This window comes from Neurospora tetraspora (assembly GCF_033439725.1).
Source record: "Neurospora tetraspora strain CBS 560.94 chromosome Unknown B0H65scaffold_1, whole genome shotgun sequence".
In the NCBI taxonomy this organism is placed as follows: Eukaryota; Fungi; Ascomycota; class Sordariomycetes; order Sordariales; family Sordariaceae; genus Neurospora; species Neurospora tetraspora.
Genome location: NW_026944383.1, coordinates 2,788,153 through 2,811,253, shown reverse-complemented (window position 1 = coordinate 2,811,253; position 23,101 = coordinate 2,788,153). Strand labels below are relative to the sequence as shown.

The following is a 23,101-nucleotide window of genomic DNA, read 5'->3' as shown; positions in this document are numbered from 1 at the left end:
CTGATAGCTGACTGCAATTCAAGTATGATCTCCAAAAAAGAAGAGGGATGATCGAAAGAATTTGGGATACCTAATCCAAAAAGAGAGGGGAAAAGAGTGTGATGTTCTGAAGAAGAGAAGAGAGGAAGAATCTGAGAGTGGGAGGAGGATGGGTTTAAGTATCTGGTCTCATGGCTTTGGGAGCCGGATGACGGTGAACTGGGAGGTGGGCAACGATGAGTGCAGAGTGGTAGGAACCATGATGGCCATGGTGCCATGGCGTGGTGGGCAATGACATCGGGGAAGGAGCAGGACGGAGCAAGTGAGGGAGTTGAGATGTCGAGCACGGTACACCTTCCCTGCACTAGGGCAATCAGCAGAAAGTCCGAGGTTGAACACAACCTGGAAAGCAGAGTCACTTGGAGTCTGCTTCTTGATTCGGTCCTTGGGTGTGAGGTCTGGAAAGTGCATTTGCTACAAGGAGTAGGTAGGTAGGTATCATTAAGAGAGAACTGAAAGTGAAGGAATACCTGTGCTCAGTAAAAGATCAAATCCACATGCTTCTCCTCCGCCGTGTAGCGGTCCTGAAGCTCCTTCCTCGTAAGGAGCTTGATCAATGGCATCATCGTCTCTCTCATGTCAACGACGCCCCGCTTCTTCTGATCGATATGGGAAGCGTCCACAACGATTCTCTTCAGGCTGTCAAGAAACAACGACTCTGGGAGAAAGAGTTAGCAAAAACAGAGCAAGCGCATGGAGCAGTGACAAAAGATATCGTACCATTTTCGATCAGGTCAATCAGGCGCTGAGGAGTACCAACGGCAATTCCCGTGCGGCTCTTCTTGAGGAAGGAGACCTGCTCCTCGACCTTGAAGTGCTTGGCGAACTGTCGAACGATCATTATCAGCAACTTGCCCTCCATTCTTTCCTTCACATCGACATCGCAACTTACCAATTTGGCGACCGAGTTGTTCTTTGTTCCAAACTTCCTCAACGATCTGACAGTCATCTTGTCAGCGCAACTCACACCCCAGGGAAAGAACCCAACACTAAACAGAACATACCTGACCAAATCCGCAGCACGCAAACCCGCGCCCGCCACAACCAATGTGTGCGGCGACCCCTTCGACTTGGGCGCCTCAGCCAACTTGGCAGGATTCTCCGAGAACTCCTCCAGGAACTCTGGCAGGTTGTCCTTGTTCCGGGGCTTTTGGAAGGAAGTGGTGTCCTTGATCGCGTTTGCTGTGCATCACATGTCAACACCAAGGTTCTCACTCATTATGATACTTTCCTTTCCTTTTCTCCCCTTGTTCAAACCTTCCATGCACTCACCAGAAATGTACAGATCCGAAAGCTCGACGGAGCTGAGATCGGTCCCGAACCGTGTCACCTTCTGAGCAATGTGATCCGCCAGGAGCTGACCGTCCATGCGCTCGAATGCCCTGTTCAGACCTGCCTCGACGTCGAGATCACCCTCGTCCTCGCGCGCCTTCTTGGATCTCTTCTTCTTCTTGGCGCCGCCCTCGTCGTCGGCCTTTCTTTTCCTGTTGATCATTTCGGTGGCCATGGCTGTTTTTTGTCTGGTTGTTTGCTGGAGGAAGGTGGTGCTTCGTCACAAGGTGGTAGGCACTGATGAGCGGCAGGCAGGTAGGTGTTGATGGTGGTGGTGCGAGTGAAGGTATTAGCCAACGAAGGAGCACAATTATCCGAATGTAGGAAATGACGACTTCAATGAAGATTCAGATTGCGCTTTGACAAAAAATTTTGTCCTGTGAATATTTCTTCGTCTGGTGTATTTGGCTTGAGGTCTCGTTATCGATTGAAAGATCTCGAATGAAGGTTCCTGAAGCTGCCGGCCGCTGAAAATTTCTGGAGAAAACAGTGTGCAAATTCCCTTCTTTGAGAGCGATACTGTGCCATTAAGCTTTCAGCGGAGCCACGGCGATCATTTTAGCGCAAACCGCACAGTCTAGTACAGTGCTAGCACTTTTATAGCGGCTTCGTCTGCCGGCTTGTCGCTGCAAAGACATGTTGGCTGGTTTTCGCTACTTGAAACAAGTTTTGTGCTGTCATCAAACCTGGAACTACCTAGAAACACCATGGTGCTCAAGAGACGAGACAGATTCGAAAAGTCTAGGAACACCGATAAGTTCGCCATCCCAAGTCATGAAGTACCCGATTTTCTGGACTTGTCTTCCCTGCATCGTCAGTGCTCGCCGTACCTTTTCCCCAGTTCTCTAACCAGAATTGGCAGCCGCTTTGACAAACAAAGCAAAGAACAACTTCCACCTTGAACGTTCTGGGTTGTATGTGCGTCCATGTGCATGCTTGACGGCTGCAATATTCGCCGCTTAACTCAACTTGGGATGAATCTGATGCGTACATATTTTCTTCGCTCGGTCCAAGGCGGGCGCTTTTTCGGCATCCTGTCCGTTCCAAGTTTTGTTTATTTATTTATTTTATCTCTGCATCGCCCATGCATCGCCATGCAAATCGCCATTCGTGCTCATAGATCATCACCACTGCAGTTTAATGTTTACTTATAATCATCAGATCGCAAGTCTTTATCGCGAACGGTTCTTTCCCAAGAGAAGTACATGATCGAACGAATACATACCAGACAGAACCTCGAAACTATTATCATCAACATCCGCACGCGGACGAAAGACAACACCAGAAGATAAAAAAGGTTACTCGAGACATCCATGGCGCCTCAGACAGAAATCCCAGTTGTACGTCATCCCGCTCCCGCTGACAGGCTGTGTTACCTGCTACCCCAATTTCTACCACCGTCACCCATCGCCATGGCTTCGATAACGGTGTTGTACAACCTCAATTGATCGTAACAGTAATACTGACGAGCATCCATCACAGGCCGCCAATGTGCTTGGGACGATAGGAACTGTGTAAGCAACCCCTTCCCCCCATCTACTTCCCCAGACCATCTCGTAACTAACTAACCCATGCCACATTTTCCAGCCTCTGGTGCGTCCAGCTCATCCCGCAAATATGGACCAACTACCGCACCAAATGCACGACCGGCTTGCCGGGCACCATGATGTTCCTCTGGGCGCTGTGCGGCGTGCCCTTTGGGGTGTACGCGACAGCGCAGAACTTCAACATACCGCTCCAGGTGCAGCCGCAGGCCTTTATGACGCTTTGTTTGGTCGGGTGGGCGCAGGTATTGATTTATGGGTCGTAAGTCTTTCCCGTCCCTCTTTCCTTTCGACGTTTCTGTGGAGTGGGAGTTGAGTTTGGAGTTGAAGAGATGGATACAGATGCTAACAAGGGGAAAAAAACAACAGAAAATGGCCAGTTTGGAAGGCTAGCCTGCTAGCTTTGACCACCGCTTGCGTATTCGCTGGTGTTGAAGCTGCGCTGATTTTGACACTTCGGGTGAGTTATTCCATTCTGCCTCCCTAGAGGTACTTTCTTTTTGAGAGACAATGGTGACTAACAAACCTTAACACCCCCAAAAAGCCCCTTTACGAAGCAGGCAACGAACCCCCCATCCAAGCCATCGGCATAATAGCCGCCATCCTCCTCGCCGTCGGCCTCCTGCCCCCCTACGCAGAATTGTACAAGCGGCACGGGCGGGTCGTCGGTATAAATTGGTTTTTCTTAGCAATGGACTGGTCAGGAGCCTTTTTCTCCCTGATGGCCGTTGTGACTCAAAACACGTTTGACGTGTTGGGCGGGGTTCTCTACATCATTTGCGTCTTACTCGAGCTGGGCATCTTTGGGTCGCACTTGATTTGGTTGGCGAGGACGAGAAGCATAAGAAAGCAACTCAAAAAAGATGGCAAGACTTTTGATGATCTGTTGGGGGAGTATAAGGAGAGGGGGGAGGAGTGGGAGTGGGCGGAGAGGGAGGGGGATATGGGTTTGGGGGGGTTGAAGTTTTGGTTGAGGAAGGACAGGAAGGGGGAGGGCGAGCAGAGGGATTTGGAGGAGCAGGAGGAGAGTGATGCTACTGCTGCGGGTGGAGAGCAAGGTCGGGATTTGGAGAAGCAGGAAGATCATGATGCTGCGGCTGCTGCTGGACAGCAACAAGGTCGGGAGTTGAAAAGTACGATGATGATGGCTGAGACACAGAAGCAAGACGGGAGCGAGGAGGATACAGGTGCGAGTACGCCTACCATGGTGGATGGGGAGAACGGGGCGGTAGGCAGGACGTAAAGGGGACGGCGTGATGGATGAATGCTGGATGAGAACATGAAGAAACGAAGTTGGATGTTGAGGAACAGAAAAAACTTATTGATGTTAGAAGTTGGGGTTGGATATGATACCATGGGTTCAGGACTTCGCTTCGGGACACGAAGGATGCGCGAGTGAATGCATAGCCAGGGGCACATCAGCTAGGTGAACTTGAAGACGGGGGGATGAACCTCGGATAAACGAGGAGTGCAAACCTCTTAGGAACAACAGATAGAAATAGAACATCAGTACGGTATATGCTTGCGCTGCCAACAGTCGTGTGTGGATGAATCAGAAGGTTTAATTCTTAGGTATGTTCTGCACCCTAGAAATAGAGAGAAACGAACGAAAGACATGTCTGGGTATCGTAACCAAGGAATGCAGCCAGTAAAGAAACACCAGTATGCCTCCTCTAATTATAGCGTAAAAAGAAAAACAGAAAATTTGCAGATGATGACAGAGAATGACAGAATGCCTCCAATGCAAAATCCACAGAAATGAAAAGCAGAAAAATAAATAAAAGAAAAACAACATGAGCGATAAGACGCATGATAAGAACGACACCGGAGAATGCGACCGGCTTCTCTCGGCAGCTTCCAAATTGGAAGACAGAGGATTCGGATGAGATTGAAAATTTTAGGAGTCCGTCCTTTGCGCCTTCCGAATCTCCCTCGGCTTCTTCCGATTCTGTCTTCAACATTCTCATCGAGCCTTCCCAAAATGACCCCGAGCCAAAATGACCTCTTTCCATCCAACCCATTCTTCAGCCACTGCAAATTTCCCTCATCCTGCCGTTCTCTCTTCCCACCGCCTCGCTGACCACGAGTCGTAGATCCCAAAACCTGGAACCTGAGTAGTCCTCAACAAATCCCAACCACTGCAATTGTAAGGATTTCGTACCCAAAAGAGCCTCTCGATTCAAAGACCATGTTAGTATTAATGCTGTGAAGCAGATGTAAAAAAAGCGTTGTTTTGCTTCACATGATTATGCACTTATGATCGCCCTTCCTCTTTCTCCTCCGCTTCTTCTTCACGGACCCATGACAATCCTCCTGTTTCCCCTGGCCGTAGCCGTACCCACCACCATTGCGCGCGTCGTCGTCGTCGTGGCCGCTATCGTCTCTTCGTAGCATTTGGCGGCAGAGGTCGACGAAGACTTCGTCGACGTTTGCTTTTTGTGAGTGTTAGTAATAACCCTTTTACGGCCCAGAGATTGATTGTAGGAAAAGATGGTGACAGAAAAAACATACTCCTCGTCCTAGCACTAGCCTCATAATAAGGCGCATTCCACTGTTGCGAAATGGTAAAGGCCTTTGCGCGATCGACCGCTCGTTGGTCTAGCAGGTCGGCCTTGTTGCCCACCATGACGATGGGGATGTTCTCGTCATCTTTGATGCGTATGATCTCCTCGCGGAGCGTGGCGAGCTCGTCTAGCGAGGCTTGCGAGGTTATGCTGAAGCATAATAGGAATCCTTGGCCGGCCTTCATGTACAGGTCTCGCATAGCTACTTTGCCGAAAGTGTTAGCGAGGTGAGTCCAAGTCGGTACTTAGTAAAGGAGGTTTGGGTGCTCACCGAATTGTTCTGTACCGGCGGTGTCGAGGCTGGTGAACGAACTGCATGTTAGAATCGGGTCAAGGTCAAGTGTGAGTGAAGAAGGTCTCACATTTCCAATATCACTTGTCTTCCCTGTATGTCTTTGTTAGATCCGAGACATGTACAAAACAGACAAGATAAGACTTACATCGACAGACACGTGTGTCCTGTACGAGTCCTCAATGGTTGGATCATAACTTTCAATCCACTCATTGTGTACGAATTGTGCTGTTGTTCACACAACATTTCATCGTCAGCATCATGATGAGGCCCAGTTCTTGTCCAGTCCACACATGTGACAGGGGTCATCGTGCAGGGTGGTTGAATAGGGGTTAGCACTTGGGGGAATACAACATACCAGTTAGGCAACTCTTGCCGACGCCACCTTAAGTAAGCCATCAAAGTCAGCAGTTGTAGCATGTGATGCGCATGTCTTGGCATAGTAGGGAGTTTTTTTTTTCAATTTTTTTTTTTCACAAGAGGTTCATAGTGAAAAGCGAACTGATAGAGGGGGGTGGGATGATGAAAGCACAACATACCGGTGCCTAGGACAACGATATGAAATTCGCGGCTATAGGACAAATCAGCATCAGAGCCAAAAAAAAAAAATTAGGGATTGACAGGACGTCTGTATGAGCACTGCTGTGGCCCCATTGATGTGTAGGTTTGTGCTCTAGGATAGGGATAGGAGGGGGCGTCTGAAGATGGAGGCCCAGCAAACATTGATGTAATAAGAGAGTGGGCGGCTGCTCACCAAGGCTGGGATCCGTAGCGCGTCATGGTCAACGGGAGGAGTCCACCACAGACAGCTGGCAGGGCTTATAAGAACTGAAGAGCAGAGTAAAAGTCACTGCACGCGTCCTGGCCCGTCTCACTTTGCCCGTTTCGAAGATGCGAATGCGTTTGCGGATGCGGGAATCTCGGGGTGGTTTGTCGTCGATTTTGGGATGGGCGAATTTGATCTGATATGCTGCCCCCTTTTGCTGCGCGCCGTTTTTTTTCTTCAGTGTTTGGGATCGGCTCGCCGGGATCTCCAACTTTTGACAAGAGGTCAAAGCCCAGCGCAAAGCTCCAACAGCTCCAATGCTCCAGCTATTCGCGGGACGCCGAATTGGCGGACGCAACGATATTCCAGCTCGGCCGTCGCAGCATGCAGCAGAGCGACTTTTGACTTTTTGACAATCGGGACCGGAGCGGTTATAGGTGACCTGGGAAGAATGGGCGTTCTCGTCCTCTGGGAAAGGGTATCGGTATCGGTACGTAACGGAGACAGTCGCCAACGAGGGAATCGTTCCGAGTCGAGATTCTGGACCGCTTAGAAAATTTTGGGCCTCCTAATTTCGCAGGGCTCTTTTCGACTCGACTTGGATTGGCGGCTGGCCCCCTCTTCACAAGGTTATTCTCGCGCGTCGTTAACAGCGTGTCTCGATTCCGTCCGAACGACCCAACAGTATGAACTGTAGAAAACTGAGCAGGGCACAACACGAAGCAACAAGCGCCGCCGGGCGTTTGGGGGGTAAAGTACAGCCTGGGAGGTATCTTTTTCGAGGAGGGATCGTCGCTTGTGGTGCCCTGGTGGTGCCCAGAGTGGTGCCCGGTGGAGTCTAGTCCGGGATGGCTTCAGAGCCCAAAAGGCCTAGATGAGTTCGGGTTACCGGGGCAGGCAAGGCAGCCCACCGGCTGATGAGGAACCAACGCACCGGTTACAGGGCCAAGTGTCCAGATCTCGATGTCGAGGATCCCGGCCACTGCCTTCGTAAAGGATATCACGAGACGTCGACAGGACGGAGATCTTTGGTGACTCAAATATACCGTATGAGAGCTCAGCCCGGTTGTAGAGTCCAGACCTGAGATGGAGATGGTTCGATATCTAAAGAAAGCAGAGAGAGCAAGAAACGCAAAAGAAAGTCCGGAAATCCAGATTGTCCATCGTGTCCATCATGTCTCCTCTTTATCCATCTCCATCATCGGTACTTGTACTTGCGCAAAGCCAATGATGTGTTGTTCAGTAATCGCCGGGGACCTGCCGGAGCAATGGCCATGGTCCATCCGTGGTCGACTCCCAACTCTGGGGATACACGACAGCCAGGCCAAAAGAACCGTGAAGCGGAACCGAACGTTAGTTGACGAGGAGTGGTGAGCCTGGGTGACTGCAGTCCGGATGACGGATACTTGTGGACATGGCCAAGCGACATATCTTGCTGCAAGAGACGCCGCATGACAGCCCGTCCATGTACTGTGTCGTTGCCCATATCTTTTGCCATGAAGCCATCAACGGTGTACGTATTCGCTGATTACTTGACAATCCGTGGAAACGATTATCCAGATGATAAACCTCATGTACAACTTAGCGACGAACCCAGCCAATGCCTGTGATGTAGTAGCGCGGGTACGGTGGAGATAGTGGAGGTACATGAGTTTATATCGTCTGGATAATCGACACCTAATCCGGATGCTATGGTCCAGTGGAGGCTCTGCTGTAATTGGCCTGAAATGGGTACATATCAGGGCTTAGTTGCGCATCAGCTCCCCACCTCCGCTCGCTGTAAGTGTCAATGCTGCACAAGTCGGCTGCATGGGTTTATTGACCCTCGATTGACGTACAGAGACACCATCAGGTTCAACCTGCTGTGTATGGGCTCATCGCCATGAACTATTGAAGAACACATGATGATGAATTGCCGGGTGTTGATGCCCATTCATTGTTCGTCAGGTACACACACATTCTCACTCAATTCGCGGGGTGAGATATCTGGAGCCGAAAGAGGAAGGGTTAACCTGTCCTGCAAAGTGCTCCCCCCTCACCCGCGCTCACCCGGCCGGTCCCGCAGCTGGGGCACCGGCATTATGCAAGAGAGGGGCTCACCGGCCGCTGGAAATTCAGAACCAACACAACCGTTGACCATTCTCAACGGCCAAGCGGCCTCACATGCGACCTTTCGTTATGCAGTGGCCCATGCACTATATGCCAGGCGCGCCAGGGCATTTTAGGCGAGAAGTGAAAAGTCAACTCTGAAGTCAGGGTATCCAATGGCTAACGTTGACGTCTTTCAGTTTCAGGCCCCCGTTGCCAATCGTTGTTTTCTTTTTCTCCCGAATTGCTAACCTCTTCTATTTCTGTTACCTTCAACTAAATAACCATCCTTTTCAACTCTTTTCGTTTTCTCAGGCAGAAACATGGGATCCCTCGGCTATCACTAAATTACCGCAGTGGTAGATGGGAAGGGGCTGGCAAGCCCCCAAGAACCAACACCAAGTCACCAACACCGAATATTTTCGCCATATCGATATACCGACGTCTACCGGACTGGACTGACTTGAGCCATCCCTTGTGTACTTCTTCAAAGTTCACACACACATCAGCTACGACCTGGCACAAAACAAATCAGTAGGTTACGTCGCAGCTCGTATCTTACTCCTTTTCCCTTACTTCGTGCTCCGATGGACAAGCAGCATTGGACGACAACCTTCCGACCCCATCTCTCACCGTGTCACCCCCCATTCAACCAACCAGTCAACCTATACCCTCGTTCGTCGGCGATTATCTTTCCATGGGAGGAACTTCATCATCCGAGATCGTAGTGTATACCTACGCCGGCGGCGGCGGCAACTACCCTCAATCAAGACTCAAGGGGTTGTCATCTTGTGGCCCGTGCGCCAACACCTCTCTGAGTCTCAGTCTCAGTCCAGGACCGATATCTTGCAGACCAGACAGCCCAAGCCCCTTGGGTGACAGCACTGTGGACAAAGCAGCAGCTTGTCAGATCTGCAAGGTCAACTATCGAGCCATCCCACCACGGGAAAGTTTCCGGTCGGTGTTGTTGTCAGGATGAGAGGATGAGGATGAAAAAACGTTGGGTTTTCTTGACATTGACATCGACATCGAAGACAGGAGCCATACATCGGGACCGTCGGTCGGGCTCGGGATAGGGTGCCATTCCTGGAAATTATTCCCCAAATGGCGAACCACACCTCGAGCGCACCTACCTGCGCACCCTGCGGTTCTCTGCGGTGCCCTACGGTGCCGAATCGGAATGCAACTTGTTGAAGCCGTAGCTGAAACTGAACAAGCGAAAAGTGGTGATTGATAGAGGAGAAGGACTGGCCAATCTACGAAATCTATCTACTGAACAAACGGGCAAGGCGCGGAAGTGCTTGGCAGAAAGGGAGACCCACAGCTGCCGGGACGGCAGCGTCAACACAACTATCTCTGTGTTAATGGTGGTGTCAAAGCTGCCAGGTACCAAACAGCAGATGCATATCATACAAAGTGAATACTATTCATGGTACATATTTACGCAGTAGTGTATAGCCGGCATCGGGTTTAACAGGTTGACAGGTTGGGTGATATTGAGATATTACCGCTTTGGACTAGTTGATGTTTTTCGAGCGAAAAGAGCGTCAAGTTGGTCTCCCTTGGAGGATCCCTTCTGGGATATGGTATGGCCATGGCCACAAGGAGGGCGGTAGTCCGCAAACTATTCACTTGTCTGGCGACTCTGAGACTCGAACAACTAAAGGAAACCGGCAAAGGGTTGCTTGTCCCTGTCAGCATGTTTCGTGGCGCAAACCCCAGAGAATATCACTCCCAAGCACAAGTTGGCCCTCTTTCTAGTCGCTGACCTCGAACAATCTACGTCACAGCTCCCAGTGTCGAGTTACTACGGGATCATGCTGTCCAAGATTAGTGATGATGTATCCCGACCCACCCGATTTAGGTGAGGTTGGTAAGTCTGAGACGATTCAAGACTCCAAAATTTCCCAGCCTTCACTTCGACGAAAGCTGTGCTCAGCCGGATTAGGCTCGTTCAACAGTACCCTGCTGAGCTGGATGAGTCTGTATGATGTCCCCAACGCAACGTAGCCTGGTATGACGGAGCACTGCAGCTGACTAGTGAATGCTGTGGCAGTTGTTGGCAATATAACTCGGGGCTGAAATTACATTACGAGTAAGAGTGAGAGTAGACTTGCGGCTGGAGTTGAGAACTACATTTGGACAGCCTAAACCACTTGAAAAGTCTATATCCCCCAGTCCCAAGACTGCCAGCGTTTTCAAAAGCGGAAATATCAGTGGTAAACAACTCTGACGATGACCGACATAACCTTCGATGGAAGTCGTTTGTCCTCGCTTATGTCTGTGAGGCTGAAAGAACGGCTAGATGTCACACAGAAACAATGATGCACAGGACTTGAGCCTCATCCGCGGTAACCGGCTCGAGGGGAGGGGGAATAACATTCCAATGAACAAGGCGCGCGGAGCTCGCCGGAATTTTGCCCCTGAACTTGTTACTTGACACATTCCAGCTAATCTTGGCTTGAGGCAAGCTTCAGTTTTCACTTAAACGGTCGCAAAGCATCCAGATGATGGATTAAAGTTTGATGGAGTCGTCTGCTCGCGTATAGAAAATAGCAAACGCCAACAGGACCAAATAATGACAGCCACCATCGACTTTTTGAAATACAGTCGAGGTCAAAACTCTTCGCTAGCGTACACACAACCTTGTCGACACTGGCTCCTCCTCCACTTCCTCGCCTTCAGATCCTCGATCTACTAACTACGTGTTTCCACTCCTTTCCCGATGACTCAACACCAATGTGACAAGATCCGCATCACCACCGCCCCCAACTCACATCATCGTCGGCGATGAGCGGGGCCTCCGGGGGCCTACGGACCCGAAACAAACGTCGCGAACACGAAAAGACCGGGAGACATCTCCGGTTTGATGATATGCAGGGCGGAAGAAAAGGCAGACACCGGCGGATGAGTGACAGCCAAGCGAAACACACATTCACACAAGAAGGGGGAAAAAAAGCAAACATGACACCGCCAGGCCGGTCAGGCCTTATGTACAGGCTTCAGGTGTGTACACATACATATGACGTCCCGAAACTCCGGTCCTTGGATATGCCTTATTATAGATATAACTAGCTATCCTCGTTAGGGTTCAGACGGCAGGTAGCACAGTATGTATCTACTTAGTGGCTTAGCGTCAAGGGCGTGAGAGGTTCGTCTACTAACCAATGTGAATTGCATATTAGCAAGTCACAAAACCGGGAAGCGACGAACTGTGAAGTGAACTGAAGCAAGCCGACAGATAAGCAAGCTTGAGTTTTTAAGCGCACACAAACTGCCGATCAACGGTTTTGCCTTATAAGCCGAGGGATCTGGCATTTGGCATTTGGCCTTTGGCGTGATAGAGGCATGGTTGGTGGTGGTGTAAGGGGCTTGTGATCTGTCCGATACCTACCCTATAACTCTCCGATGCTGAAGAGGAAAAGTGGAAGACAAGAATCTCAAGGAGTTGCTTACCATGAAGAGGCCTGATATCCTCTTGACATCACACGATAGAAGTGGACTCCAAAACCAACAACGGAATATCGGCAAAAAGGCTTTTAAGGACAACAAAAACAAACTTCTCAGAGCCCACCATACCATACCGCACCGGGCTATGTTTCGCTAACGGTGGATGAACAGTTTGCCGCTTTCCATACCCAGTAGGTCAGTGACAATGCTAAGAATAAGATCAACACGTCACCGTCACCGTCACCGTCACCGTATGGTCCGGAAGGAAAACGCAGTAAAGGAGAGAGGGGAGAGAAAGGTATGCAAAGAAGGGCACGGGAATCACACCGACAGACGGGCATCATCATCATCGGAGAGGCGGACTCCTTGAATATTTTTTTTGGTGACTTGAACGTTGTCCGGGGTGCGCGAGGATCGCAAGGGCTCGAAATCGCCTCTCTGACTCTCTGACCAAACTTGTTGTTGTAGCGGATAAGGCTCCGCGGACATGGAGTGAGGATGTTTGCGAGGTTTTGCCCAAAACTGCTTGCCTGTTTGGTTTCATCAACATTTTTCTGGGGGTTTTGGGAAAACTTGTTGGCCCTCGTGACCATCAGGTATTTGCTTTGCGTGCCTGAACCGTAGTTTCTGGATACTCCCGGTAATGCACAATCTGCTCGTAAGTGGCTGAACAGAAGAGGTAAGTCCACGAACTCGAGCTGATCGTTTTGTGGTCGAGTGGCTGCCGACAACCACGGAAGAACCGAACGGGAATGATGATTAGCGACCGGTAGTTGAGAACGGAAGAGACTGATGAAGGGTTATCGCAAATCACATTCGACCGCCCACAAAACGCAGAAGTTGTGATCGGTCATTCGATAACCTCTCAATGTCGCAGATGATCCAGATTCGATGATGCTTCACTCGAGGACGGGGCGCGAATTGGTCAGACATTTGTTTGAGAAGTGTTGACGAGAGAAAAGCTCTGGCCAAGAAACTGCCCTATGAGGTTTCTCAACTACCTTAAAACCACAGGGTGGAGCAGAAGACAGGTGGAGCACAGACCCCACTGGCGCGCTAAGAAGTGAGCGGAGACATTTTCACAAGAAGTTCTTGGCATACCCGCTGCGGCTGATGGCGGCGCTAGTGTTTCCGATTTGGCCTGAGGTTGCAATGAGCTGATGGATTGGGGAAAGTCCAAGGGGTGGGGCAATCTTTTGGCGGGGGGTTTCTGCGTCAGTGCACGCGTCGAGGTGGTGTTCGATCGACTCTTTCCAGTTCTTTGTCCAATTCAGTTCCTGTTCCTCATCATTTTCAACGAGTGGTTTCTGTGGACGGTTGGCTAACGATGTCGTCGAAGTGATCAAAGTTCGAACTCAACCCCTCTCCCGAGCAACCGTTGGGTTGTGGCTTGACACCCCCTCCTCCTCGGCTCCTCATCCACGAGCAAGCCTGACGCCATGCGAGACACGCGACAGGAGACCACTTAGCTCTGCCTCTGCCGACTTCCGCATGTGGCCTCGTGTGGCCGCCGCCGTTTTCTTTTCGCCCGTAAACTCCCACGACCGCCACGCCGCATCTCAGCCATCAAATTGCTGACAGTCAGTCCTCGTGTTGGAGGCTTGCTCGCGTCACACAGAAAAAGGCGTGGATGGAAATCTTCAGCGCATGTGGGAATCTAGGGAAATGGAAGGCCAGGAGAAGAAAGAGTGGCTGGCGCCTTTTCATCTTCCTTGAGACGATCATGTCTTGGTTTCCTCTTGATATCCAGATCGCAAGCGCTTCTGGATGGACTCGGGAAGGATAAGCACAGCACGCCTTCACGGGAGTGGGCATCATCATATCATACTTTTTGTATGTATGTATGCATCAGAGCGATCATACTGGCTGGCAGATCGAATGGGTCAGATCCGATGACCATGGCACGAAACCAGGCTTATACCTATCAGTCTTTCCAGGCCTCTGTTTCACACTCAACTCCTTGGGAGTGTTTGATGAGGGGACTGGCGAGACTGGCAAGACTGGATCCAAGTCCGACCTATATCATGCAGGGTAATATATAAGGCTAGGTGGTATCGACTGACACATCCCGGTCAACGAGGGTGGTGTTTTGCCAGGGACCCGAAGGCATCCAGATAGCCAGATTCCCGTAGTCCCCTTCATTTCCTCATCCCCATTCCAGACTCTCTGGGCTTTGGGAACTTGTTGCGCTTTCAGCCTTCAGTCCTTCACCCGTCTGTCTAACCAAAGACTCTCTTTTAGTTCTCGCTCCGTTCAGCTCATCACTTCGTTGCCTTGCCTCTGGTAGTTGCAGTCTGGTTGCTGCGGTGTTGCAGAGAGCAGCTGTTCCAAGCAGAAAATCCGCTAGTTCGGACGTCTGGTGCTCGAGCCACATCTCCAACACCACCTCACTTTCAGTCACTCGCTTCTGCTTCTACTTCTGCTTCTTGCGTCGCCTTGCGTCGCAAGTCTTGTCCTTTGAGCCAATTGGCTTCTTCCACACTCTTTTTGGCCTTCTGCTGATACCGACATCTTCCTCTTTTGCTTTCCAACGCACGGTCTTGACGACCTGGCTGCCTGACAGTCCGCTGCCCCTCTGCGTTCAACGGACATTAAGAACAGCCTGTGTCTTCTGTCTTGTGTGTCCTGATGCTCATTCCAAGAATCCGGATTCTTAGGGAGGAAACTTGGTGCACTTGATGTGCCTACTAAAATCCGAGGTATCATCACCAACTGTCCCGGAGGACTCACCTTTCCCTTTTTCGGCTCTCCTTTCCCTCGCCATCCTCATCACGCCGTCCTAGCTACCTGCAAGGCTGTGCCCGATCGACGACTTCAGACGTCACCCCTTTTCCACCACCAAGGAACGGCATCCTTACCGAGTCCCTGCGTGGCCCCGTCCGTCCCACAAAGCTGAAACACCATCGGTCTTCTGGGGACACACAGCATCGGGTCGTACTCTACCATCATCAACTCACCTCAGGTCCAAGGTGTCCACTTATTTCACTTCCCTTCTCTTCCGAGCCGGCTCGTTGCCGGTCGTTTGGCTCCCGTTGTTGCAGACTCTCGGCCGTACGCGAATCCCAGCAGTTCATCATCAACATCCACCCGTTCATCCCCTTCGTCGGCTCGACTAGAAGCTTTGCTTTGCCACACGCCTGCACCGACCGGGAGAGCAATACCATCCTGGCAATTTTCGGGTGATCTTGGCAGGCACAGAACCTTCTTCTTCGACTCTATTATTATTCATTTTTCTCCATCGGGGAGCATTGGCCAGTCCACGACTTTGAAAGCTCTCGAGGTATTGCCAAGACGCCCAAGCACGAACTGTAAGTGGTTTTCGAAATCTCTCCCATTTCGGCTCGGCTATTCAGAACCCCTTTCTTGGCTTTGAGCTGTGTAGCAGCTTTCTGGTGAAGAGGTTGGGTCTTCCTGGCAGAAGACAACGAATCATCTCGAGAGCTGTTGCTCCCACAACCCAGACATATTGGCCTTGTCTCTGATTGTCCCAGTCTTTTGGTGTACAGACATTGACTGACTCTTCTCAATATTCAGACCCTCTACACATTTGGCCTCGCTCGGCCGGCATTTACCCTCCTCAAACTAACTTCAAATCTCCAGCCCATTAATCGCGCCGTTTGTCAGGCTCAGCCCACGCGTCACAGAACAATTCTTTGGTCTTCTGCCCAGCAATTTCAGAAACCAAGCCCTCGTTCGTTTGTTGCGGATACTTACACCCAGAAATCGGTTCCACAACCTTGCCTTTAGAGTTGTGCTTCGACCCGTTTGCAACACCCCAACTATATCAGAGTCAGGGTGCTGGTATTGTGTGACCTTTCGGGGGGCCAGGAGAATTTCGGTTACGAGGGACCGTCCTACATTCGCCATTCAGCCCTTTTTGATCACCATTCATCGGGAAATAGTGAGTCTCTGGTGTGTGATTGTTTTTGGCCTCATACACACCGCCGAGCGGGTAGTTTGGATCACCTGGGAAAGAGCTTGGAACTCCTCGATTGCATGTTTGATCAGTCGTGTGGGGCTTCACATAAATGAGTTCTCAAAATGGGAGAGACATGGACCGACAGCCACAGCTAGGATCTGTCAGGAGGGCGAGGGAGCAGGCTGGGTTAAGAGAAGGTCCTTCAATTCGGAGGGTGGAAGACAATGAGCCTCAGATAGCCCGGCCTATCAGGGCGCGAACAGCAGGAGCTGGGATGCAACAACAACAACAACAACAACAACAACAACAACAACCGCGGACTCAACGGCCACCACCGCCGCCAGGGCTTCAGACAAGGGAAGGCGGTATCGGAATAGCCATCTCAAGACCGATCCCGGTGGTTTCACAGTGGCCATTGGCATCACAAGCCGCAGTTCCTCTTACTGGGCAGGGGCAAGATCCATATCGACCTCCTGCTGGGAAATCGCAACCACCAGTGCGGCCACCGCGACCGAGCAGAGTGCCTTCCATTTTGGACAACTCCAGAGTGCAGGACCCCACGCCAGTCTCGGGCTTCCATTACAGATCACAGCAAGGTGGAATAGTAGCAGTGCCAGTTGACCAGCAACAGGAGCACTTGTTAACCGTCCCCGAGACGGCTCCTTCTCTTTCCCGGCCATCCACGCTTTCATCGTTGGGGACCATCCCCGACTTCCCGCTGCCCGGCCAAATGCCTGCACCACCTCCACGACGAAGCGTCACTCTCGGACCGCCGCCATCAGCCAGACGCGGAACGTCATCCTTCTACTCAAATGCCTCCTTCGTTTCGCCCATCCCCGAGGAAAGCCCAGGAACACGATCGAGATCCCACACGTCCTTTGCGTCCAGCGCGGCAATGCCCGACAGCTGGGGCACCGTTTCCCCGGGACTCAGCCCACAGTATCCGTCGACGGATCACGAGGAGCACGTCATGGGAATCCGCAACCACAACAACAATGAAAACGCACCTCCAGGGTACGAGGAGGATGCCGAAGACAGCCGACTGGTCAGGAACGCGAGCGTGGGGAAGAGGGCGAAGCCTACGTTGGTGACGGCGACGAGTCCACGTGTGGGAGGAGCGGGAGGATGGGCTGGCGAGAATCAAGGGACGGGTCCCGGTCCGACGACTCCTGGTACGCCCTTCCGAGACCCCTTTGCTACGGGGACGGGCTATATCGAGAACTCCAGCTCGTCGAGTACAAAGACTCCCCAGAACAAGACGCCTATCGGGTCAGCTATTACGACAGATGCGATTTTGGATGCGTATGATAATGCCAGCTCGTATGATCAAACTTCTTCGTCGAATGAGAGGATGCCCGGAGGACGGAATTACAGTCGGTTTTCGGCCATTAGGAGACCCCCTAATCTCGACATGGATGCTGTCCGCAAAGCTCAGGCCAGGGGAAGTTTGACGAGTCTTTCAGAGCTGATACGGCGGGCGACTCGGTTGGAACAGAGTCTGGAGAACGGCAAGAGGCCTGCGAGTAGGATCGAGGAGCAGCTGTATGATGATTTCGGACACGAGAAGGAGATGTCTGGTACAACCACCCCTCCTCGTCCGTCCCTAAGAGATCAATGCTAACCCCCGTAATAGTAGAAAACGAAAAACACCAATCCGGCTTCTCCGACATGCTCGCCGCCTTCCCACCTCCCGCTCAGCCCCGAATCCCACCCCGCCGCTTCCGCGACTCCCTCCGAGACCAAATCCAATCCTGGCCTCTAGCTCTCAACCGCTCACCCAACAACTCCCGCGGCGACGGCAGCGACCAACGGCCCAACGATCCCAGCAACAAGAAACCCGGACGTCGCATCTGCCGCCTGCCCGTCTGGGGTTTCATCCTCCTCGCCACGGCCATCGTCCTCCTCACCGTTGCCGCCGTCGTCATCCCCCTCGAATTCCTAGTCCTTCAAAAACACAAGGGAGACGGCGCCGGCTCCGCCCAGCAACAGCTGCAACAATGCGAGCAACAACTCACCTGCGAAAACGGCGGGACCAACATCGTCTCCCAAGGCTTCTGCTCCTGCATTTGCAGGAACGGATTCACAGGCTTCAACTGCAACGCCACTGCCACTTCGGGGTGCAGCGCCATGACCTGGCCCGGACTCGACGGGGACGCGGCCACGATTGGCGCAGCCATCCCGCGCTTGGTGCCAGATGCGTACAAAAACTTTTCGATCCCGTTGGATGGGTCGGAAATCGTGGCCAAGTTTAACCGGGAGGGACTCAGCTGTGGGGCTCAGAATGCTCTGGTCACTTTCGACGGCAGAGCGCTCAGACAAGGGGATGCAAGGAGTCAGGTGGTTAGTTTGGATACTACTAATGATACCAATGGAAGCGGAAATGGAGGCGCTGATGTGAATGCGGCTGTTATTGTGGATGGAGTGGAGATTACGACGCTTTCGGTACTGGCCGGGCAGTTGACGACGATCACGCTGGAGGCGCCGTTGCCGGCTACGTCGGTGCCGGCGGCTACGACGAGTGCTGCTGCTGGGGGAGGGAGTGGTGGATCAGGAAGTGGTGGTGCTGGAGGAGGAGGATCGGGGAGCGGTGGTACCGCTGGTTCTGGTAATGGTAATGGGGGTGGGGGTGGCGGTGGTGGTGGCGGTGGAACGGGAACTGGTGCTACTGCTACGGCCACTGCAGGAAGTGGCTCGGGCTCAGGTTCTGGTTCAGGTTCCGGGAGCGGTTCTGGCAGTGGGAGTGGTTCCGGTTCGGGTTCCGGCTCCGGAAGTGGAAGCGGCAGCGGTTCAGGCTCCGGTGACGGCTCTGGCTCAGGCTCAACGGGAACTGGTGCTACTGCTACGGCCACTGCAGGAAGTGGCTCAGGTTCAGGTTCTGGTTCAGGTTCCGGGAGCGGTTCTAGCTCCGGAAGTGGAAGCGGCAGCGGCTCAGGCTCCGGTGACGGCTCCGGTGACGGCTCTGGCTCAGGCTCCGGTGACGGCTCCGCCAGCTCCACACGAACCATCGTGACCACCCTGACCATGGCCTCCCAAGCTCCCGGCGCCAGCCCGACCTTCGCCGTCACCGAAGAAATCCTCGACTTCGCTAGGGTCGCAGTTCTCTACATCTTGCAGGAGGAAGCCCTCACTAGTGCCGAGGAAGCGCAGACGGCGATCCAGAAGGTGTTCTCCCAAGTGAGCTCGGCGATCCTGAACAAGGGGAGTAACCCTGTCAGTCTGGATACCGCCAGGAATGTTACCGTAGGCAATGGTAATTCGGTTGATTTTGTTGGGTTTAGGGTTGATGTTGGTGAGGGATTGGTTGGGGGTGAGTCGCATCCAACGAGGTTACGACGAGCAGAGGGGAGTGTCTTGGCATGGTTTTATTTGCAATGAGACCATGTGGGAAGGTGACGATGAGTATTGGGTAACGCAGTCAACGAACGAACTGGTGTCGAAAAAGATATGGGAGTTTTGCATCACTCACAAACGTATTCGAGGCATATCTACTTTTTCTGAACTTCGACTTTCGGACTCCGGCTCACCGGAGCAAAAAAAACGTTTGAATATTTGGTTTTTTTCTTCTTGGTATGCTGGAACTTGACGGGGCAAAAAAACCCGTTCTTCTTCTTCTTCCCTTTTCTTTTGTCAACGCATTTTAATTTCTTTCTTCCACCATGTATTATCTACACACATATGTTACACATCTTTTCTTTCTTGCTTTGGTCTAGGTATGTATTATGGATGGGTGGATGGATGGATGGATTGCATGGCATGGTCACTGGCGCGAGCGGGACCTGGACCGGGACCGGGACTGGGGATACTTTGGGTTATAAATACGCCGACACCGACACCGATACACTATGAATGGAATGGCTTTTCTTTTTTTTTCAGTTTCTGTTTGGATTTCAACATGGCAGTATAGTGAGGGGGAAGGTTTAGATAAAGTAAACAGTTGTAGGAGTACTAGACGAGAGGACGACAAAAAGCTGATAGCGGTTAAACCATAAAGTTGGTTTCTGTCAACTGTCCAATCATCTTGCGAATAACGTCCGAATTGGGAAGGCATGATACACTGTAGCTTGGAGGGAGATGGAGTCTTTTTGCTGCAGGTTTGGTGGAGCCCTTGGGTCGTTCTATGGCAGCACGGCTGCATGTCCAGCATATTGAAACGTGATGATTACAGGCTCGTGACACTGAAACGTCTGAGTACGTACTGCGTCTCGCTGCTATGGCGATCATACGGAACATCGCGAAAAAGCGATTGGAGACAAGTTCAAACGTACAATAATCATACCACGAACGAGCGTGGCTATGCCGCCGACGATCACCTGACGCTTACGTATGCCTTCATTTCACGGCATTTCACTTTGTGCTTCAGCGTTTAAGACTCCCCCCGTCCATGACAAATTACATGGGACCCCATTCGCCTGTCAAGAGCACGGCCACAGGTCTCATCAATTCTGTCATGGGCGAACCAGACCGCTGAGGATAGTCCCACTTGAAGGTCTCCTGTGACGCGTAATTGGCTCCGCTCCTTTGTCCGGATGGCCCGGGCGCTGGCTTGGTTGGTTCTTTATCGATTGGCTATTAGTACACTAACAGGCCGCTGAGGCGAAACATGATGAAGCGTTTGGTTCACTGGACTTCATTCTCCCGTCATCTGTGTCAAACCATAGTTCTGGGTTGAAAGCTGAAAACTGTTCATTTAGTTTCATCTCTTTTTCACCATCTTGCCGTGTTTTTGTCCCCCATCTTTTTTCAAACCCTTTTTATCAACGAACTGCTGTTTAGCTCGCCGAGCAATCGATCGTGCGTCATTGACCCGCTCATGTTAGTGCCCAGCTAGCAGCACTTACACCACCCATTTCCCCCTTATTCGGGACTTACACCTGAACCACCACCTACCCACCTAATACCATTTCGAACTTCTACCATTCAACAACCGATACGTATCTTCAACCATCATCATCACCACCACAACGATGATACCCAAACACCTCACCACCGCCGCCGCCCTCTCGGCCACCCTCCTCTCCGCCCGCGGCGCCGCCTTCCTCATCCCTCCCGAGCTCTCCGACACCGACATCGCCTTTGCGCAAGAAGTCGCTTCTGACATCAACAACCCTCCCTCTGCCAACGGCCTCGACCCCATCACCGCCTCCGCCTCTCAACACCAACTCATCGAGCTCGCCTGTCCCGGCTGCCCCGTCCTCGTCAAGGACCGTCACCACAACAGCCACCACCCCAAGGTTTTGACCGACAAACCGAACCACTTGGAGCTGGACTTCAAGATTGATCATACTGCTGGAACGGCGGGAGGGGATAGGTTGCTTGTTAACGGGTTTGAACTGTTTCCTAATGCTGATCCTTTGAGGGGGGAGTTATGGGCTGGACAGGCTTTGGAGGCGGGTGGTCCTGAACATGTGCGCACTGGCAAGGTCGAGGATATGGAGCATAAGGAGGAGGAGGAGAAAAGTGACCACAAGCACGATTCCGACCACGAGCATGACGACGACAAGCGCAAGCACAAGAACCGGAAGCATAAGAACAGAAAGCACCGCAACCGCCACCCCAAAACCCTCCCGCAAAACCTCGGTTTCGGGCTTCGCACTTCTCTGCCCCAGGTTTCTTCCGACCCCGCCGAGCAGTCTACTGCTGCCGTTACTCAAGAAATCATCGACTTAAACCTACAGATCCTCGAAGTCGGCAACGCCTTCGTCTCGGGAATTCCTAGCGTGGAAATCAAGCTTCTGAGGGATTCGGTCACGCAGAAGTTGATGATTGGGAATATCGAGACTGCTGCTTCCAACGAGGATAACGGGATTCCGGTGCCGTTTATGGGTGTTGTTCCCGACCAAAAGGAGGATGAGTGTGATAACTTCTTGTGTCGCCTGTTGGAGGGGTTCAGGGAGAAGGTTAAGAGTGGGAAGGAGACCTGGGGGAAGCATATGGGGGGTTGTCATGGTGGTCATGGTCATGGTATGGGTCAGGCCGATGACAACAAGCCTGTTGAAGAGGCTACTCAGGAGGGTGACCAGCGGGAGATGCCAGTGGTGGAGATTGATATTGAACGTATCGATATCACCGAGTCCGAGGACGGTACTTGGGAGATTGTCGCCTCTCCCGTTGAGGAGGTCGAGGAAGAAAAGAAGATCAAGGACCTACTCGATGAGGTGCCCGAGCAGGAGGCGTCTGAGGAGCATCACGGTTGGAACGGTCACGGTCACCACCACGGTGGCATGCACCGCTATGAGCACAGCTGGGGCCAGTTGCTTAAGAGCATCACTGCCCATGTGCTGTTGCCGGTGTTGATTGGTATTGTTGCTGGTGTTTCTGTTAGCTTGTACGTTTTTATTTCCTTACCCGTTTCCCCCTCCCTCTTGTTGACATCAGTAAATGCTAACGCATGAAACAGCATCGGCATGGCTTTCGGAACCCTCATCGTCGCTCTCTACCGCTTCTTCTACCGTCGTCATGGTTCCAGCGGTCACAAGTGCCGTCGCAACGGTGGTGCCGGTTGCAAGCGTGCTCATCGTCATCATCACCACGGCAAGGACGAAGCTGAGGCTCCTGTTGAGGAAAAGGCTGGTTTGTTGAATGCACAGGAGCCTGAGGCTGAGGTCGAGGCGCCCCCGGCTTATGAGGATGCCAAGGTTGCTGAGGAGGGCGAGGTCAAGAAGTGAGGATTGACCCTGAGTGGTCTGTATGCCCGCTGATAAGTTGGGAACATTGCAATGTAGGATATGGTGGAAGCTCAGGTTAGCGAGGGCAATGGAAGTTGAAGGGATAGCAGAGCTACTATACCAGATTGTCAAGCACCCAGATTCGGAGATTAGTTAGCTGTTTAGGTACGCTCTCTTGGCAAAATTCCATTTCAATTTGTTATATTTGAATCAAGTAAGCATTAACTACTACAAAACCTGCGTCGACCACTGCTAGTTCGCCTCGGGCTGATGGATGAGAATATTATGTTGTTATTATTATTATTTGTGTTGATAAGAGTAATCATTTTCGCTGAGCCGGCCTATATCTATCTAAGCAACACAACCACGTCCACGAAGTGTGTTGCTGGACAGGTGATTATTCCTTCGCTTTGTCCAAACCGCCTCCTCTATATGATGTAAA

General features: G+C 51.9%; 5 protein-coding genes across 5 annotated transcripts; 3 read left to right on the top strand and 2 right to left on the bottom strand.

Moving 5' to 3' along the window:
- Positions 1-198: 198 nt before the first annotated feature.
- B0H65DRAFT_24729 (U3-containing 90S pre-ribosomal complex subunit-domain containing protein) lies at positions 199-1,665 on the bottom strand. Its single transcript, XM_062822419.1, has 5 exons — positions 1,312-1,665; positions 1,044-1,221; positions 932-977; positions 760-865; positions 199-697 (listed from the first exon to the last, which is right to left on the bottom strand). Exons 1-5 carry the CDS (start codon positions 1,544-1,546, stop codon positions 516-518), a joined length of 747 nt encoding a protein of 248 aa, XP_062686165.1. The 5' UTR covers positions 1,547-1,665; the 3' UTR covers positions 199-515.
- Positions 1,666-2,684: 1,019 nt separating this feature from the next.
- B0H65DRAFT_563004 (PQ loop repeat-domain-containing protein) lies at positions 2,685-4,434 on the top strand (the record flags this gene model as incomplete). Its single annotated transcript, XM_062830219.1, has 5 exons — positions 2,685-2,711; positions 2,854-2,885; positions 2,959-3,075; positions 3,285-3,375; positions 3,460-4,434. 5 exons carry the CDS (start codon positions 2,685-2,687, stop codon positions 4,156-4,158), a joined length of 966 nt encoding a protein of 321 aa, XP_062686164.1. The 3' UTR covers positions 4,159-4,434.
- Positions 4,435-5,044: 610 nt separating this feature from the next.
- B0H65DRAFT_24618 (krev-1) lies at positions 5,045-6,644 on the bottom strand. The gene is made up of 8 exons (XM_062822400.1): positions 6,526-6,644; positions 6,311-6,342; positions 6,130-6,156; positions 5,920-5,999; positions 5,842-5,864; positions 5,751-5,779; positions 5,427-5,681; positions 5,045-5,347 (listed from the first exon to the last, which is right to left on the bottom strand). The coding sequence occupies exons 1-8, from the start codon at positions 6,549-6,551 to the stop codon at positions 5,154-5,156; spliced, it is 666 nt and encodes a 221-aa protein (XP_062686163.1). The 5' UTR covers positions 6,552-6,644; the 3' UTR covers positions 5,045-5,153.
- A 9,483-nt stretch (positions 6,645-16,127) lies between these two features.
- Positions 16,128-19,369, top strand: B0H65DRAFT_413813 (uncharacterized protein; the record flags this gene model as incomplete). Its single annotated transcript, XM_062823869.1, has 3 exons — positions 16,128-17,571; positions 17,628-18,512; positions 18,879-19,369. The coding sequence occupies 3 exons, from the start codon at positions 16,128-16,130 to the stop codon at positions 19,367-19,369; spliced, it is 2,820 nt and encodes a 939-aa protein (XP_062686162.1).
- A 1,231-nt stretch (positions 19,370-20,600) lies between these two features.
- Positions 20,601-22,869, top strand: B0H65DRAFT_449651 (uncharacterized protein). Its single transcript, XM_062825969.1, has 2 exons — positions 20,601-22,319; positions 22,392-22,869. Exons 1-2 carry the CDS (start codon positions 20,959-20,961, stop codon positions 22,657-22,659), a joined length of 1,629 nt encoding a protein of 542 aa, XP_062686161.1. The 5' UTR covers positions 20,601-20,958; the 3' UTR covers positions 22,660-22,869.
- Positions 22,870-23,101: the final 232 nt, after the last annotated feature.

Excerpts from the sequence above, each read along its gene's own strand:
- B0H65DRAFT_24729 (XM_062822419.1), bottom strand. The coding sequence starts at position 1,546 with ATGGCCACCGAAATGATCAACAGGAAAAGAAAGGCCGACGACGAGGGC. Across the intron at positions 866-931 it reads ACAACTCGGTCGCCAAATTG|TTCGCCAAGCACTTCAAGGT; the intron begins GTAAGTTGCGAT and ends ATCGTTCGACAG. Across the intron at positions 698-759 it reads GATTGACCTGATCGAAAATG|AGTCGTTGTTTCTTGACAGC; the intron begins GTACGATATCTT and ends TCTTTCTCCCAG.
- B0H65DRAFT_24618 (XM_062822400.1), bottom strand. The coding sequence starts at position 6,551 with ATGACGCGCTACGGATCCCAGCCTTG. Across the intron at positions 6,343-6,525 it reads CGCTACGGATCCCAGCCTTG|CCGCGAATTTCATATCGTTG; the intron begins GTGAGCAGCCGC and ends TTTGTCCTATAG. Across the intron at positions 5,780-5,841 it reads AGACAAGTGATATTGGAAAT|CCTCGACACCGCCGGTACAG; the intron begins GTGAGACCTTCT and ends TTCGTTCACCAG.
- B0H65DRAFT_449651 (XM_062825969.1), top strand. The coding sequence starts at position 20,959 with ATGATACCCAAACACCTCACCACCGCCGCCGCCCTCTCGGCCACCCTC. Across the intron at positions 22,320-22,391 it reads GCTGGTGTTTCTGTTAGCTT|CATCGGCATGGCTTTCGGAA; the intron begins GTACGTTTTTAT and ends CGCATGAAACAG.